The sequence below is a fragment of the Squalius cephalus genome (genome assembly GCF_949319135.1).
Source record: "Squalius cephalus genome assembly, chromosome: 19".
In the NCBI taxonomy this organism is placed as follows: domain Eukaryota; kingdom Metazoa; phylum Chordata; class Actinopteri; order Cypriniformes; family Leuciscidae; genus Squalius; species Squalius cephalus.
Window position 1 is genome coordinate 19172350 of NC_137140.1, and position 18435 is coordinate 19190784.

Sequence of the window (18435 nt, forward strand, 5' to 3'; positions counted from 1 at the left end):
TTAATATTTCTGTGGAAACCATGGTACATCTTTTCAGAATAGAAGAAAAGTTTAAATTTTTTTACACTCACACACAAAAAAAACCTTACTGACCCCACATTTTGAATGGTAGTGTATTTTTCTCTTTTGCTGTTGGATCAAATGGAAATGCAAAAATAATATTTGCTATAGTGTCAATTAGGCCTAAATGTATTGATGAATGATTGATGTTCACACTTGTTTACTGAAATGCAGTAAATCAGAGGACCGTTACTGCTGATCTCAGTGACCTTCACTCCACCATCCAGGACATAAGAACTTCCTGTGTAAAAATCCCAGCTACTTCAGAGGATCGCTTTGCAGCGGTTATGAGTGTATCCACCAATCAACAGCTTTTTTATGAATAAGTTTGATGGTGACAAAAATTGAATAAAAACTAAAGTAGTTACTCTTACAGATTGAGTCAGCACATAATATGTTATCCTGTGAAAATATATCTATGAGTTGCAATGTATCAGCCCTTGACCCTGATATTAGAGCTTCCTGGAAAACTGTCATCCAGCTGTGCAATCCCTAGACTCCTTGCAGCAAAGAGCAATGGACGAGTTTCATAAAGTGGCCTCATACTTTGGAGAAGACAGTAAGGCCACAACCACAGAAACCTTCTTTGGCATCTTTGCTGAGTTTATCTCCAAATTTGAGGTGAGTTTTTTAAATATTTCAGTAACATTTTACAATAAGGTCCTATTAGTTAACATTGGTTAATGCAGTGGTTCCCAACACTGCACATTTGAGAGGCCGTTCACACGACACTGTTTTCAACTAAAAATGGAAAACTTTTTATGCGTTTTGGCCGTTCATTTACACGCCAACTGGGTTTTGGGGGCCTGAAAACGCAAACATTTGAAAATGGGTTTCAAAGTTTACGTTTTTTGAAAACGATACCATTCAACTCATCAGCTTGTTAGTAAAGGCTCCAAGACCTCAGATGGGTGTCAAATAAGAGAGACATCAGAAATGTGGTTGGGAACACCTGGGTTAATGCATTAACTAACATTATCCGTAACACTTTACTTAAAGCCTTTATATATAATGTATTATAAAAACATTTTTAATGCATTAATTATACCTTGTAATACACCTTCTAATGCATTGTATGGTCTCATAAATAATTGTGACCACAGTTATGATACATTATAATATGTTACGCCTTTAGAAAGACATTTTGATGTAACAAGGAATCTGCAAATATTATAATGCATTAACTATTTACTATTATTTATGAAAACATGTAACGCATTATAACGTACATTATGAATACCTTTATAACGCATTATGCAGTACGTAAAGGCTTTATGTAAAGGGTTACCATATTATCTAACATGTGCAATACATTTGTTACAGTATTTATTCATCTTTGTTAACGATAGGTAATTGTTTGTTGGTTCATGTTAACTTGGGGCCATTAAATAACATTACCAGATACAACTTTGATTTTAAAATGTATTAGTAAATGTTATAATTAACAGTAATTAAGATTAATAAATGCTTTAGAAGTATTTTTCATTTTATTGTTAGTTCATGTTAACTAATGTAGTTAACTAATTTTAGCAAATGGAACCTTATATACAGTCATGTGAAAAAGAAAGTACACCCTTTTGAATTCTATGGTTTTAAGTATCAGGACATAATATAAAATTATCTAGTCCTTGGCAGGTTTTAATTAGGTAAATATAAACCTCAGATGAACAACAACACGTGATATTTACACCGTGTCATGTTTTATTTAACAAAATGCCAAAATGGAGAAGCTATGTGTGACAAACTAAGTACACCCTTACAGCTTCCATAGGAATTAAGAGGGTAAGTAGCAGTCAGGCGCTGCTAATCTAATGCCTTTGATTAACTGATCATTAGCAAGCGTGACCAACTCTATAAAGCAGAAGTTTTGGCAGTTTGCTGGTACAGAGCATTCAGGAGTGTGTTAACACAATGCCAAGGCGGAAAGACATCAGCAATGATCTTAGAGAAGAAATTGTTGCTGCCCATCAATCTAAAAAGGGTTACAAGGCCACAATCTGAGTCCATCATTCTACAGTGAGGAAGGTTATTCACAAATGGAAAACATTCAAGACAATTGCCAATCTTCCCAAGAGTGGACGTCCCAGCAAATTCACCTAAAGGCCAGACCGTGTACTGCAAAAAACCCCAAGAGATACACCTCGGACTCTACAGGCCTCAGTTAGCATGTTAAATGTTAAATTAATGACAGTACAATCAGAAAATGACTGAACAAGTATGGCTTGTTTGGAAGGGTTGCCAGGAGAAAGCCTCTTCTCTCTAATAACTTGGGGATATTTGGGAATATTTAATTTAATTAATCAATCAACGATACTATTGATCAGCATTACCAAACGTGGACGTTCCACTAGAAACAAACATTGATGTATTGTTTTATTACTGTGAAGCTGCTTTGATACAACCTATGTTGTGAAAAGCGCTATATAAATAAACTTGACTTGACTTGACTTGACTTAAAAAGAACATGGCAGCACAGCTTAGGTTTGCAAAGTTGCATCTGAACAAATCACAAGATTTCTGGAACAGTGGGTCTCATTCATTCACTAATAATTGTGTTCTCTATTCGTATTTATACACACATTTGGACTTCTCTTGAGAACTTTCCGCCTAATTCACAACACGTTAGAACCTCATTCTAAATGTTGATAAATTCGGAGTATTCTACATGAGCGACCGCATGCCCGAAGTAAGTGATTTACATAAAACACACCAAACCATGTCCATTTCACCCTTTTCTTTCATCACTCTCAGCAAACATGACGCTCTCTAAAGACGTGTTGTCACCCGAGAGCAAGCACAGCAAGATCCCAGAGCCATCCCAAGAGTGCCATCCTCAGAAAAAGTTCAAAAGCAATAAACACCTTTTATACAAAAATTACAGACCTCTGATTAGCCAGCTGTACATACGCATATCTGCATCTTTATGCACAGCTGATAGGCCTATATATGATGAAATATAGCCTATTTAATTTCATCTTAACATGTTTATAAGGCCACCAAGAGTATGTCATTTGTGTATACGAATGGTTTCAGTTGTTCTTTCATTTTTTCGTGATTAAAAATACATTTTAGAAGGAAAGTTATAGATGAATCATGATTTGTTTGTGAAAACGTTCATATACAGATTTCACTCACAAATTCGTGTGTACGCATACTTGGTGAATGAGACCCAATGTCCTTTGGACTGACGAGACCAAAGTGGAGATGTTTGGCGAGAACCAAACATAACATATCAGCACAAACACCTCATACCAACTGTCCATCACAATGGTGGAGGGGTGATGATTTTGGGCTTGTTTTGCAGCCACTGGGACAGCTTGCAGTCTTTGAGTTGACCATGAGCTCCTCTGTATACCAATGCATTCTAGAGTTAAGTGTGAGGCCATCTGTCCGACAGCTAAAGCTTGGCTGAAATTGGGCCGTGCAACAGGACAATGATCCCAAGCACAACAGCAAATCTTCAACAGAACGGCTGAAAAAGAGAAGAATCAAGGTGTTTCACTGGCCCAGTCAGAGTCCAGACCTCAACCTGATTGAAATGCTGTGGCGGGACCTTAAGAGAGCTGTGCATAAACAGATGCCCACAAACCTCAATGAACTGAAGCAACGTTGTAAAGAAGAGTGGGACAAAATTACTCCACAACAATGTAACAGACTGATAACGTCATATAGAAAATGATTTGTTCAAGTTATTGCTGCTAAAGGTGGTTTTACATCATATTATAGGGTGTACTTAGTTTTTCACACATGGCTTTTCCATTTTGGCTTTATTTTTGTTAAATAAATAATGGCACGGTGTAAATGTCATGTTGTTATTCATCTGAGGTTGTATTTACCTAATTTTAAGACCTGCTAAAGACCAGATGATTTTTAGTATGTCCTGACTCCTGATGCGTAAAACCAAAGAATTCAAATGGGTGTACTTTCTTTTTCACATGACTGTATATGTAATAGCCTATTTTTGCAAGCTTTGTTCATCATGTGCCTTATGTTTCTGGTTGTTCCCGGTTTTGTTTTGTACAATTAATAATAAAAGTGGGGGTAAAAATTGGCACCAAAGTCACCTGAGGTGAGAGTTTGCTGTTTCTCTCTTCAATAGAGAGCACTGAGCGAGACACAAGGAACTGAAAACCCCAGAAGCCCCAGAATAGCCTCACCGTTGGCCTGGTGAAAGCAACAGCACCTGCTGTCTCTAACCCAGAATGCCCATGTGCCAATAAACACAGAGAACTTGATAGCGTGAAAGGACAAACCTTACTTTAAAACGTCTTGGATGAATTAAAAATCTCTTTAGAATAAAGAATATATATATTTTATACAGAACTTTCAGCCTGTTCATTGAGAAAGTATATTGATATAGCTTAATTATTATTCATTTTGTTTTTGGGATTTGCTGCTTAGAATGTAACGGGAACATAAACACTTCAATTGATGGTATTTTTGATGGTATATTTTTGGTACCGAGGTGAATGAATGTTTACTCATCCTCAAGCCAAATGTATTTTAACACACTAAAGAAGTTTCAAATGAGATTTAAATCCTTCACAGTATTAGTGTTTTATTGTTGAACTCCATTGTGATTCGCTGATACCACAGCCGAACAAGAGTGCACACCCTTCTCTAAAACTAGCTTCCAAATCTGTATTGCAAGACTAGTTGTACATCGGTGGTTCCATCTCGCATGAGAATCTGTGGCAAGTTTTACATCACGAAATCGTTTTTCAGCTATGAAAAGACGACGATAAAGCATCACATTATTAAATGGCAGAAGGGTACACAAACCATCTGCTGTTTTAACATGAGTATGTAGCTTGTCTGACTTTTTTAGGTATTATTGTTTAAGGTAACATAATGCATTTCTTCCTGACGCCTTCTGTTCTGAACAAATGCATGATCTTCCTTATTGCCTGTCTTTGTGTCATGTGTATTTTTCTTTGTCAGAATTCTTTCTCTAAATCAAAGACCATAGATGAGGAGAAAACACAATTTGCATTTGCATGTAGCAAAGTATTTCTATTTATGTAATGTATTAACGTTTTGATTGTTTCTGTATCAATTTGTTATATTGAACTTGTTTTATCGAATTAATTAGTTGTAAATTAATATTTGTGTACAAACTGTTGGCGTGACTAGCCTAGTGTTTTCCTGAGCAGTTCTATATCGGCTTCAATATCAACAGGCCACATATTGCTGCGTTTTATTGAGATGTCTAATTTGTTTTGCCTGAATAAACACGCTTTTGCGAACATTAATCTCTGTGTAATTATTTTTATTTTTTTTATTTTTTACTGTAACTGTTTTAATGGAGCTTTGGAGTCACGCTTTGATTTTTCCCCTGAAAACAATGTATGTACACAAAGGAATTAATATTACATTGAAAAATAGTTGCCAATACTATGCTGATATTTATCTCAGTAATTTCCTGTTATTGGCATTATTCTTCAGGGTAGACGCTCTTTATTTTTCCACATATGACAATAAGGCAATAAAGAATAAACATATGTTTGGTTGTACTGTTGATTGACTGGATAAATAAATAATGGGAAAATTCTTAAAATTGTATTGTTTCTTTTTAACAGTTGCTTTATTGTTACAATTAACCACAGTTTTACATTTGAATTTAAGGTGTAACTTCAACTGTATCTACTCGTGCCAAATTGTAAAGAGCTTTTTTTAAATGCATTTATACTTTCAAAATTACACATAAATCTTTTTTTTTCGAGGCACTTTCCACATCCAATATGAACGTCATCATAACGTCCTTGTTACCAGGCAACACTATAAGTGCTTCAAATACCAAAGATCTTAGATATGTATATATATATATATATATATATATATATATATATATATATATATATATATATATATATATATATATATATATCGCCCTGTCATCACATAAAGAGTAAGGAGGATACATGAAAACGACTGATAATAAACCTCTGCAAGCCTCTTCAAGACCCTCAAACCCTTTAATCATACATGAACACACACACGCACAAAAAAAATCCTATGAGGCTAAATTCTTTCTTCATAAATAGATACATTTTATAATGTTGGAATGAGATCTTGTTTATATCGGGTTCTTTACACTAATCTAAGGTGCAGAAACATCTGAATGAGGAGAAAAGCCAAACGTAACAAACAACACAAGGTCTATACACTGTAAAATATAATTTTCATGATTTATCTCAACTTTTTTTCTTTTGTCAAATCAACTCAATTAATGTGGTTCTTCAGATAACAATATTTTGAGTTTCTGTTGATTGAACAAATCTCCACTGTATTAACTAAAACAATGTTTCATGTTAGACACTATGCTCACACTCACCATTTCAACAAAAATATCTTAATTTGTGTTCCGAAGATGAACAATAGTCTTACCGGGTTGGAACAACATGAGGGTGAGTAATTACTGACAGATTTTTTTTATTTTTGGGTGAACTAACCCTTTAAAGGGATAGTTTACCCAAAAATGAAAATTCTGTCATCATTTACTCTCCCTCAAGTTGTTCCAAACCTGTATGATTTCCTTTCTTCTGTAGAACACAAAAGAAGATATTTTAAAGAAGGTTGGTAATTAAACAGTTGCTGGTCCCCATTGACATCCATAGTATTTTTTTTTTCCTACTATGGAAGTCAATGGGGTCCATCAGTCGTTTGGTTACCGACTTTCTTCAAAATATCTTAATTTGTGTTCCGAAGATGAACAAAAGTCTTACGGGGTTGGAACAACATGAGGGTGAGTAATTACTGACAGAATTTTCATTTTTGGGTGAACTAACCCTTTTAAGTTAAACCAACAATATTTTTTTTACAGTGTACAGCACAATTGTTTGGGTTTATTTAGATCCAATATTAATGCATACACATGTATTAGAGCTGTCTTGATTATGATTGGCTATTGTGTTTGTTCTGCAGTTATGTTTTTTTATAGGAAAATCCAGAACACTGCATAACTACCTAACTGTCCTCTAGTAGATAGGAAGCTGATGGCCTAAAGCTGTGCTCAGTACTTGCTTCTCATAACTATGGTTTCTTTTATCACATAAAATAATCATTTATTTTGTAAGTAGGCATGTAAAACGTACAAAAAGACTTGAATAGGTTATTCAATTAATGAGCATATAACATTTAATTCAACTGAATGTAAATGTTACATCTGAGAAGTCAACAACTACATAATGAAACACTGAAAGACCAGTTCTTGTTTCACTTTTTTTTTTATTTCACTTTGAAGCAGTAATACAAGGCATTTATTTAGCTTTTTTTTATAAAGTCTTCTGACATGAAGCCTCTGAACTTCAAACGCACCATCAACATTTAGTTTCATAAGTGTGAAGTTTACTTTCCAAACCTTGGTAAAATAACTCTTGTAAGTGTACTTGGGTAAGGCAGCATGGTAAAGGCAAGGAAAATGTAGAAAGAGAAGCTAACAGTGACCATGATCGCCTACATTTTTCTCTCACTTGAGAATCGATCAGAATCATGTGAACATGATGAATCAATTAATCAAACATCTTCACATGATTGACAGGCCGATGATAATCGCCACTGGGGTTCATTCTTGTGATCTTGCAAAATGGTTAAGTTGCAATATCAGTAAAAACAATTTTGAATTATTTTAATACTTGTAATGGAGACTTTATAGAATGTGAGACGAGGAGGAAAAATGTAAGCAATAATGTCTGCTCTTAGCTATTATACAGTAAGAATAACATCCAAGTGGCACATTTTCCCCCACTTTGGTACCATATCTGGGATAAAAGGAGGGAAATACAAAGCTATCCTTGTCAAGGCCTGGTAAACATACAAACAAAGCCATAACATAAGGTTTCCATACCAGGATATCACTAAAGCACATGTTTTGACCTTTTCCATCACATAAACTGACAGCGGAACACTTTAACTCTACTTTTAGCAATCAAATGTCCAATAACATATAGCCTCTTTCACATACGCACCAGTCAGGATTACTTTTACACATAGCTGAGTGGTGCTCTACCACATATATTTAGGTCCAGTCATATTAATGCCCCAAAATTATGAAAACATCAGCTGTGAAAGGCAGAAAATGAATCATTAAGCATTTGTATACTTTAAACCAATGTATTGCATGTAAGTAGTATCCAAACTGGAATATTAAGGCTTGCAAATGAAAAGAAGGAATGTACTGTATTGGCTGACTGGAGACCTGCAGTCACAAGCTATACAAAAAGCCAGAGTTTTTGCATTTGATTTAGTGTCTTCACCTTTTATTTAGAGTATTTGCTTTGTTTAGCTAAGGCCACTTAAGACTCACCTCAAAGTACCTCATAACAATCAATTTAGTTTCTTGTTCACCAAATACACCCATCACTGTACAGACCTAGTTCCTCATGCAATTCAGGCCTTTTTTTTTGTTGTTGCTGTCATCAGCAGCTTTAAATAAACATGCTACATCTTGGGGCGTTTGTATCCCTGGTGCCACTGGGATTGTTGATTGTCTTAAGTGTAGGATATTTGAGAAGTACAGCCAAGATGATAAACACTTTGGTAATGTGAGAAGAGCAGCCCTTTAGCAAACCTTTGGTTAAGGGAAAGGGTGTCAGGGTCAAGGCCATCTTTACAGGACGGTGCTCTCTGTGTCAAGGTCTGAGTCCTTCAGATGGGTAACAGGCTTCTCAACGGCGATGTCAGGAATAAGAGCTCGACCAAGTGCTTTAAATGTCATCCCCGAATCTGCAAGACACAAGATTAGGACGTTAGACCATACAGATTAATGGATTGTTAGTAATAAAAATCATTCAGCTTGTTTGAGATAAACAGAACTAATGAATGGAAATGCTGTTTGACTTGCTATGACGCCATGCAGACAGGAAGAGATGAACCAATATTTTACAACCAACATGATACCCATTATTTTTAAGTCTCCAATAACCGCTACACAGAAGTGAGATTTAATAACTGATTTATTTAAGTTTTTTTGCACAACCCCAGGAAGTCGATTTTATCATGAGGATATAATTCACCCTAGACTCTATGTATATATATATTTTTTAAAACCATTTCAGACCACATGGCCATATTAACAATGTTGTTTTAAAACATGACTATACAATAATAATAATAGCAGTAGTAGAAGTAATAATAATAATAATAATTTATTATTAAATTATACAAGTTAAGCCAGTGAAGAAATATATTAATATAGTAATAATACCATTGTCCTGTAAAATAAAATTGTATCACTAATTTATTAATAACAATTATTATTATTATTATTTTACAGAACAACATTAAAATTACAAAACTAATATTAATGGCTGTCTTCATTTAAGAAACGGTGATTTTTGCAAAATGGTTGCAAGTTTGAATCCCCACTTAAATATTCTGTAACACATCTCACTAAAGCATAAATAGCTGAATTTATTAATATTTACATGAACAAATTGTTAATTAAGCCATAGCAAGCAGTGTATTAATGCAGTTTTGGGCACTATTCTGGGCACTATTCTTTAGTATTAAAGTACACCCCCTGTGGTGAAAATCAAGCTTTTAATGTTGTTTTATGTCTATGTGGTGTTTTTAACATGCTTTAAGACAAACCATGTACAATTCATAAGTCAACACCATTGCTGAGTATGTTCTCCTTAAAACGGCAGTGAACCAAAGACAGTTTCAAAAACACGATTTGAAATCGCTGGTGTTTCTGACGTCACTAACTACCTTGTAACCAATTACCTCAACGTGTGATCGTCAATGAGTGGATCTTTGAGCTGGTGTGAGTGAGTGGAGGCGGGGCTAATTTGCAAATTCTTAGAACTGCGTATACTAAATAAAGCAAGGGTGTGGAGTTACATGAAGACATTTTTTTTTTTCAAGGAACAAACATTTAAATATGTCATTTTGGTGATCAAAGATGAGTTTTAAGGGATAAAATGATTGACTACAAGGGGACTTTAAGCAGAAAAGGGTAAATCTTCAGTCACTACTGATACATACCAAAAATGCTCTTATGACAATGAAGCGACCAAATGTTTTCACAGCCAGGTGGTGCAATTCTAAAATGTTAGTCTGTTAACTCTTATATTGTTTTTATTTTAAACTGCTGTTAAACTTAAGAGCAGGACACATTCATTCATAGTGTAATCTCTGTATAGGCTTTCTGATGTGAAATCATGTCTTAATTAAATTACTAAAAAACGAACTATCTTTATGTAAAAGCAGTGGTATTGCAATTGAATCCATTTCATCAACAAAAAAAAGAATGAGATATCTTGCTGGTACGAGAAGTGAGAATTGTCAGCTCTTTTTTGATTTAGCAACTACATTTATAAAGGCTTATAAAGGCATCTTAGCAGACAGAATGTTGATCAAACATTGGATTCAGACTGCAAACTTTCAGCATTCAGACACAGCCTTCATGTGCCCTGAAACCTCACAGAAATGCAAACAAACATGCTGTTAGACAGAAGCTAGTGTGACGGAAATAAAAGAGCTTCACCCATTGTTTTGAAGGCAGCGCTGCAAATTCCATTGCTGTCGCTTCCTGTGGCTGGAGGTTGGGGCGGAGGGGGAACAGTAGGTCTGTTGCGTGGTTTAGGCACAGGCCTCGGGCGAGGAAGCGATCCTGACTGGAACACCGGTGGAGCCGTGGGACTGGGACTGTCGTGAAACAATGCCGTGGGTGGAGGGGTGCTTGGAGGAGTGGGAGTGCTTGGAGGGGAGGGGTCTTCTCCGGGGTCACCAGGAGCAGTGGGTTGGGGAGGGGGTGTGGCCTGTGTGGGAGGCTGAGGGGGTGGATGGTTGGGTGCCTGAATGGGAGCCTGGATGTTCGAATAGCGACGAGGGTTCGCGTTTGTTTGAGCCTGTGTTTGTGGGGGGCTCAGATTGGTGGGAGAGTAACTAGAAAGTGGTCTAGGGGAGGGGCTGAGAGACTGAGGGGTGCCTGAAGAGGTTTGCTGTACTGACTGATTGGTTGGTTGGCCTGGTGGAGGGTTGGCTGGCTTAGGAGGAGCTGGGGCTGGCTTCTTTGTACCTACAAATAAAAAGAGAACTTAAAATGAGCTCTTTCTGGGGTTCTGAGCTGCTTTCATATAAAGTCCCTGATTTACTTGAAGTGAAATCGAAGAATGAACTGGTGTGACGTCATCTCGAAGTTTGTTTTAAAGTACGAGACAGCTAGCCATAGCAAACTTTCCTGGGGCTCTACCCTCTTTGAATTGGAAATCTTCTCCGATTCATTTGTTCTTTTCGGTCTGTAGAGGTCAGGCGCTGAAGAGCTTCTTCATAGTTAAATTAAGAAGTTAAAATTATAGTTAAGTTAAAATTGTAATTCTAATTGAATGTGACACTGACACTGTTTTTTATGTTTAATACTGTTAAGCCATGCTCAGACTACAGGAGTTTCAGGTCGATTTACCCCTCCCAACAACAAATAAATAAATAAATAAATAAATAAATAAATAAATAAATAAATAAATAAATAAATAAATAACATTCAGGGGATCAGTCGGTTCCGATGTTCGGCCCAGATTATCTGGTAATGTGAGGCATTTACATATAAATCTTAAACCTCTCGAATAATATAAAACATGTTTGATATTTAGGATTTTGCATCGGGATGATTACTTCCACAATAGCCAATGAGAGACAAGTCTACAAGGAGACGGAAGTGACGGAACTTTTGAAATGTCAACCATGAAACAAGCAGCTCTACAGGTCCGGTGGACGACAGAGATGGAGGAACGGCTGGTCAAAATGTGGCAACAACACGACTGCTCTCATAATGTCTACAGCAAGTTATTAGACACAGTATCCATTTTGTTTATATCCGCTTCCCCGTGAGGTGCAAAATCTAGCATGATAATCTTGTAGCGTGTGCAGGTTTGAGATTTGAAAAAAGACAATCTGTGAAGATTCTCCTTATGTGCGTGATGCAACCACATTTCACAATAATATAAGATTTCAAAACTTTTTTGAGTTTGAGCCCGGCTTTAGGCTGCTATCTTTAAAGCAATCTATTGTGTAAAGTGCTATATAAATAAACGTGACGTGACTTGACTGGAGTGCCGAATCGCAGAGATGGTGCAAATATATCCATGTCACTATGATTTCTAAAACTGATCTTCTCACCACTCTCATTTTTGTTACATTTTTATTTTGTTATTGAGAGGAAAGCATCCAGCGCATATTTACAGATTCAGCTAAACGCGGGTGGTGCTGGGATGTTCACTAACATTATATCACTGATCAGGCATTTCAAATGTCTTTTTACCTCCAAGGGAAGAATGAATAAGAACTGTGCTGTAACCATATCAGAGCCTAAAGTCCACTGACCTCTGCGAGCCATGTGAGGACTGGGTCCTGAAGATCCAGCCACAGGCGTCCCCACACTCAGCTGTCCTGATCCTCCAGTGCCGTTTCTCTGAGCTGGAGGAGTTGAAGCAGGGTCTCGGTTCTTTGAGCTGTTAAGCAAACGGAGAGAAAAATCAACCAATAATATTTAATAACATTCCGCAACATTGACATTCCACAAAATGCATACTGCAAATAAATACGAACTTAATCCTTTTCTGACGGAATATTTTAATATTAAATCGTTTGAAACGGTTAGCCATTCAGCATTTTTTTTTAAGTGAAAACCATTACTAAAATGATTTTATTAATTTACATGACTTTTCTAGGTCTAGCAATATACAATACAGAATAGTGTGACTTTATATCATTGCAAAATGTAAACTGTATTATCACACAGCTCTTTATATGAAGTTGCTTTTATAAGCATGTCCAAATTTTCCGCATACATGCAGTATACTTGTGTAGGGTATTACTACTATACAGCATTCTCAAATGCTTGATTTCGTGTAAACAGTGTATACTGTGAAAAGTGCTACACTTAAGTCAAACATTTAAAATTAATTTTTGCTTATTTTATCTGTCAAGACAGTGTAGCCTAATAAAAGCTGTTTTGTTTTAAATGGAGTAAGAGAATGGGGACAGACACGATTAGATCACATGACCAGTCGAATACTACTTGCTTTATCTCATGAACTCCCCTGTTATCAGACACCTTCATAAATTCATCAATCATAGCTAATTGCCATCGGTTACTGAAAAGCAAGAGAGTTAAAAGACCCGTTTTGTCCCTCCACAGCATCTCCGTGTGCATGCTTGGCTGATTCATTAATGCATTGCACTGGTCCGGCACATTGCAGGAGTCTTACCTGATCTCCTCAGTATGCTGAGCTAGAAGCTGCTGTGCTGCTGCCAGGGCGGCCATCCCCAGCGCCAGCCCGGGCTGGCAGCTCTCTAAGCCCATGCCCGCATGTGCAGGCTGCTGGAGCAAGAGTTCAGTCACAGACTGACCCCCTGCACTACCTGCAGCCTCCACTGGGGGCAGCGGGGGCTGGAAGCCAGGTGAAGCGTGCTGCTTTCTAGGTACAGTATTGCCTCTACGAGGATTGTGGTCCATTAATTTATTAGCAGAGCTACAGAAAGAAAAGACAGCAAAGACACCACTAGTGCTAATAAGTTCCCAGGAGAGCGACACCACAGAAACCAAGAGGGTAATCTGCATTGGTAGAACCCCCACTCACATCACACATACTGCAGGGTTAAAAGGGAAAAGCAAGAGATTTATCAGTAGAACTGACAATGCCCCAGAGGTTAATGGTGAATGTAATCTAATCCGCTGTTTTAATTGCTCAATTAAAGTGAATTGATCAATCTAAATTCAATTTAATTGCATATCTTTGTGAAGCAAGAGGAAATAACCAGTGTGACTGATTCAGGGAATCAAACTGTTAATAAAAAATGTGTGTGAAATTTGTGTGGTACCTGTCTCTCCGGGGCAATTCACCATCTGGGCCCACCATGCTGCCAGGTCTCTTCCTCTCTATGGTGCCCGAGTCATAATCTGGCGGGGTCAGGTGGTTGACGTTGTTTGGAAGTGGTGCGGGCATCGAAAACATGCCTGATACATTAAAATCCACATCTGAAGGAATAACAAGAAACAGGTTAATCTTAAAACTGATAGCAATACTTTTTTTCATTGGAAAATACCATATATTTAAAGCTTTATGGCCCCTACCTTCAGGGAAAAACCAATCTGCATGCTGAATGATGGGTTCAATAATAGTAACCACATGGACAGAGGTTGCAGCAGCCATTTCTGCTAGACTCCTGTGGGTAAAGAGAAGAGAGTTCAGAAAAAGGCACAATTAAATAAGTTAGCGTGTTTGCTGGATATTGCAGAATATTCTGACCCCTCGGTTTTGGCCCACAGTAGATTGGGTCCAAGGACAATGGCTATGTTGCTGGGGGTCATCTTGTTAACGTCGCTTTCCTGTGCGAGCTTTGCAAGGAACTTAATAAGGTATCTGAAAAACAGAGCAAATTCCCGAATCAGAAGAATGCAATTTAAAAACAATTTTTAATCACCATCTGGAACTCCTCTGTTGTTGTAGTAAACGGGAAAGCGGGATTCTAAAGAAAATAAACTTTGCACACATGGTCTTTAATTATAATTAAAAAAAAAAAGTTCTTTCAGTGATCTGCTGGTGTCAGAACATTTTTGTTTCTACACTAGAAAAAAAAAAAAAAAAAAAAAAAAAAAAAAAATTATATATATATATATGTATGTATATGTATATTTTAAATATATCTAAATATTATAAAAAAATAATAGGTTTTCACCATATTTTTATTTCTTATAAGTCATTATTATTGATCACCCTTTATGTCTGTGTGTGGGTTTTTCATACTTCTAACCAATGAAAAGCATTTAAAAGAGCTTGTGACTAAACTCTATTGGATTTTTAAACTGTCAGTCAAACCTCTTAACTCTAAGCGCTTCTTTAGTGAATGAAGTGCCGCACGGAGTTCGGATGTCTCTGCTTGCTTGCAATGCAAAGGTACTGTAAATAACGCACTGCTTGTTTGAATAAGGAGCGGAGAAGAGTGTCTTAGTCTAGCATTTGTTGTTGAGTACTGTCTGAAAGGGGACCTTTCATGCCCTTTTCAAAGTTTTGATTTTGTTTTTGGGGTTATTTGCTCACATATTTTACATTGTTGCAGCACCTTTCTATTATGATGTGTACTGTACGTTCCCAGAAGAAAACTCAAGACTACAATTGAGACGTTTCAGGGAGTTCAGAAACAGTGCGGTTTCAGTCCGATGATATTCAAGATACATTCTTAAATATATAATATTAATATAAGTCTTAATATTTTACTGGGAAAAAAAGATATTAAGAAGAAATGTATTTACAATTTATTAGTAACTTTATTTAGTATTATTTTATTTACTCTTATTTATTTTTAATATAATAATATTTATTTTTAATATAATATTTATTTTTAATATAATAATATTTATTTTTAATATAAATAATATCTTATTTCCTAGGTCCTAGTTTCTAAACTGCGTAGTATCATGTGTCTGGATGGCAATATGCATATGGAAATAATATGCAAATGATTTAAAACTTTAATCAATCAATCTAAAAACATTTGTGCAATCACGTTTTAAGATAAAATCGGTGGAGTTTTATACATAGAACCCCAGAACTTTGCACAAGCTAATTACACTTCACATTCAGATTTAACTGAAACCTACCTGAAGTTTGCCTTGTTGTTTTTTGGTAACTGATCGCAGGTAACCCACAAAGCCTGTAACCGCTTGTCTGGGTCAGAGACACTTAAAGTAAAAGCACAGTAATCAGCAACACAAACATGATTCCTTTAAACCTTTATGTAAAGTACTGCAAGATGGCTTACTTGGATGCCTGTATCCACTCATCATACATCTGGTAAGTCATCAAAGGTTCAGGCAGCTCTCTGAGATATGACTTTAATGCCCCTAAAACCAGGAGAGTACGATACCAAATTAACATTCATTAAGTGCGAAAGACACATTACTTATACATACAACAAAACAGGCTGTACCAGCAACGGCATGTGGGTCGGAGTAAAACTCCTCCAGCTGTGAGGTGGAGCAATCCAGAGCTGCCTTCAGCTTCTTCAGTTTAGAGGCTCCTGCAGCTATTCTGAAAAGACCCTGGAGAATGACGAAATTAAAGAGCATATTTTCAGGTATATTTAGACTATTAGAAAGCCAAGACCCAAATTCATCTTCTAACATACTATTAAAAGTTTATTTGACAGTTGCAGTGACAGTTGTATTTTCCTAGTGCTTCGTGCACATCAAGTACATTAAAGTTATTAAAATCAATCTAAACAGAGCTGTGCAGAGTTTTTCAGTAATTCCAAAATAACAATTACTACAGTAATTCTAAGATACACTCTCTCTCTCTCTCTCTCTACACTGTATAAAGACATTGGTAGATGTAAACATCTGTTACAACGGTAGACATTGTAAATAGACTGTGCGGTTACAATTATGAAAATGGTACCACTTATATAAACTTCTTTGGCCAGATTTAGTAAACAGGATAAATTAGCATGAGCGTGCAATTCCAAAAAAGTACCTATAGGAGCCTATGGGAAAAGTGCCTATGTGCGATTGTGCGTGATCTACTGACAACGTGCAAATTATTGAACACAGACACAGCCAGATCATTTCCATAATGACCAGCACAATCTACCAAGCGCAGCGCAAATTAGCGTCTGGTTTAAGACATGCTTTTTTTGGGCCAGTAAATAATGGCACAAATACCAGTAAATTGACTAGCGCAAACCTTAGTAAATCACCTTGCATGATTCATTTAAATGCTCTCTTCCATTGCCTTTTCAGCTGTAATTTTTCACTGCGCGTCTTTAGTACTGTAAATCCTGACAGTAGTTTTTAACGCCCAAAGAGGTTTTGCTGTTAGTAAATCGGGCCCCTTGTATTTTATTTGTACAATAAGCAGAAAAGAAAAAAAGTGGAGATAAAGTTAGAAAGCATGAAGCAGATCGCCTTTCAAGTCAAGTCCGAAGAAAGACGCAACACATTGCAAACGCGTTATGGCAACATCTCAGATAGTCTGATGGCAGATAAAAAATAAACTGTAAATAAATGACTTTTGAGTGATTCGTTACAAAAGTGAGCATCAAATATGCTAAACATGGAAGTTCGAATGAACGTCATCGGTTCTCGCGCATCACGCACGCACATTTGAGCTTCTTCTTTACATTTTAATGGCGGTTGGCAGGCCCACTTTAAGGTGCGTACCGCCACCTACTGCATTAATTACAGCTGACTTAAAATAAAGGATCAGGCTTAACCAATCAGTCCTTAATGGCCCCTTGAGACTGGCCCGGGACATCCCTGACAACAATACAATACTTGATTTGTATGACTGATGCATTGTTTAAACTCTTCGGTCGTGCCGTACCTCCTCTTTCATTCCAGTCTCCAGCAGCATCATGACGCAGGCCTCTAAAGGCAGTGCGATCTCTCTGCCACTGCGCTTCAGGTGCTCATCCAGAGCAGTTCCAAACGCTGGCTTCTCAGTCCACGAATCTGTCAGGAAAACATAAATAACTAGTTACTAGCAGCATCAATTAATTGAAAGCATCCCTTTATTAAAGTAAAAGACGTGAATTACAGAGGGAGCATTCATCTGTGATTCATCTGCTTTCAAGACACTAAATACTACATCCTGCTGTTAAGTCCACTTCAAACTCTTTTTTTCCTCTTTATTCTTTCTTACCGTTTCTGAAAAAAGCCGATGAACCAGGTGGGTGAGATGTGAGAAATATTACTCATGGGCCACATGCTGGGACATCAAGTCTGTTTGCCTCACGTGTGCTCGCAAGAAACCATCACAACAATTTATAGCACTCGAGTGCCAGATTTATGGGCACAAATGAGAACGAAAACAATTAAGCGCCTCTGAGGACTGCACAGAAAATCAATGGAACACATCATCAGGCTAAATTCACATGGTTTCCGTTTGATATATCTACATTAGTCACTATGGAAGGTCACGATGTCCAAAACTCGTGTAACAACCAACTAGCTCAGTTTAATAGTTTATCTAGATTTTCCTACAATATTTTTTAGTTCTTATATTTTCAGCAGTAGTGCTTTAATTAGTGTGTTTGTATTTGTATGTCTTTCAAATGTGGAAAAAATCGTCTCTCTTCAGATTGACGTCTTTTTACGAAACCAGCTTAAACAGAGTTCACCCAAAAATGATAATTCTGTCATCATTTACTAACCCTCAAACCTGTATGACTTTCTTCTGTGGAACACATTTTAAAGAATGTTGGTAACTAAACAGATCTGGTTACCATCGACTTCCATTGTAAGAAGTCAATGGGAACCAAACTGTTAGGTTTTCAACATTCTTCACATATCTCCTTTTGTGTTCAGCAGAAGAAAGAAATGCATATAGGTTCAGAACGACATGAGGGTGAGTAAATGATGACAGAACCTTCATT

The 18435-nt window shown here is 36.7% G+C and overlaps 2 protein-coding genes across 7 annotated transcripts in view; one reads left to right on the plus strand and one right to left on the minus strand.

Annotated features, from left to right (window-relative positions):
* Positions 1–5613, plus strand: part of grid2ipb (glutamate receptor, ionotropic, delta 2 (Grid2) interacting protein, b) — a 33879-nt gene extending 28266 nt beyond the window's left edge. For all 5 annotated transcript variants that reach the window (XM_079851413.1, XM_079851412.1, XM_079851414.1 and 2 more), the window contains 3 exons: positions 235–353; positions 517–681; positions 4160–5613. In XM_079851413.1, the coding sequence (XP_079707539.1) occupies positions 235–353; positions 517–681; positions 4160–4231 (356 nt within the window). In that variant the 3' untranslated portion in view covers positions 4232–5613. The remainder of the gene's footprint in view (positions 1–234; positions 354–516; positions 682–4159) is intronic.
* A 3016-nt stretch (positions 5614–8629) lies between these two features.
* Positions 8630–18435, minus strand: part of arhgap17a (Rho GTPase activating protein 17a) — a 29303-nt gene continuing 19497 nt past the window's right edge. The window contains exons 10-20 of one of the 2 annotated variants that reach the window (XM_079851092.1): positions 17385–17512; positions 15994–16105; positions 15826–15907; positions 15665–15745; positions 14313–14426; positions 14138–14229; positions 13885–14041; positions 13272–13535; positions 12385–12512; positions 10550–11083; positions 8630–8784 (exon numbers count right to left, since the gene is read on the minus strand). In XM_079851092.1, the coding sequence (XP_079707218.1) occupies positions 8669–8784; positions 10550–11083; positions 12385–12512; positions 13272–13535; positions 13885–14041; positions 14138–14229; positions 14313–14426; positions 15665–15745; positions 15826–15907; positions 15994–16105; positions 17385–17512 (1808 nt within the window). In that variant the 3' untranslated portion in view covers positions 8630–8668. The remainder of the gene's footprint in view (positions 8785–10549; positions 11084–12384; positions 12513–13271; positions 13536–13884; positions 14042–14137; positions 14230–14312; positions 14427–15664; positions 15746–15825; positions 15908–15993; positions 16106–17384; positions 17513–18435) is intronic. The other variant, XM_079851093.1, reaches the window with a different exon arrangement.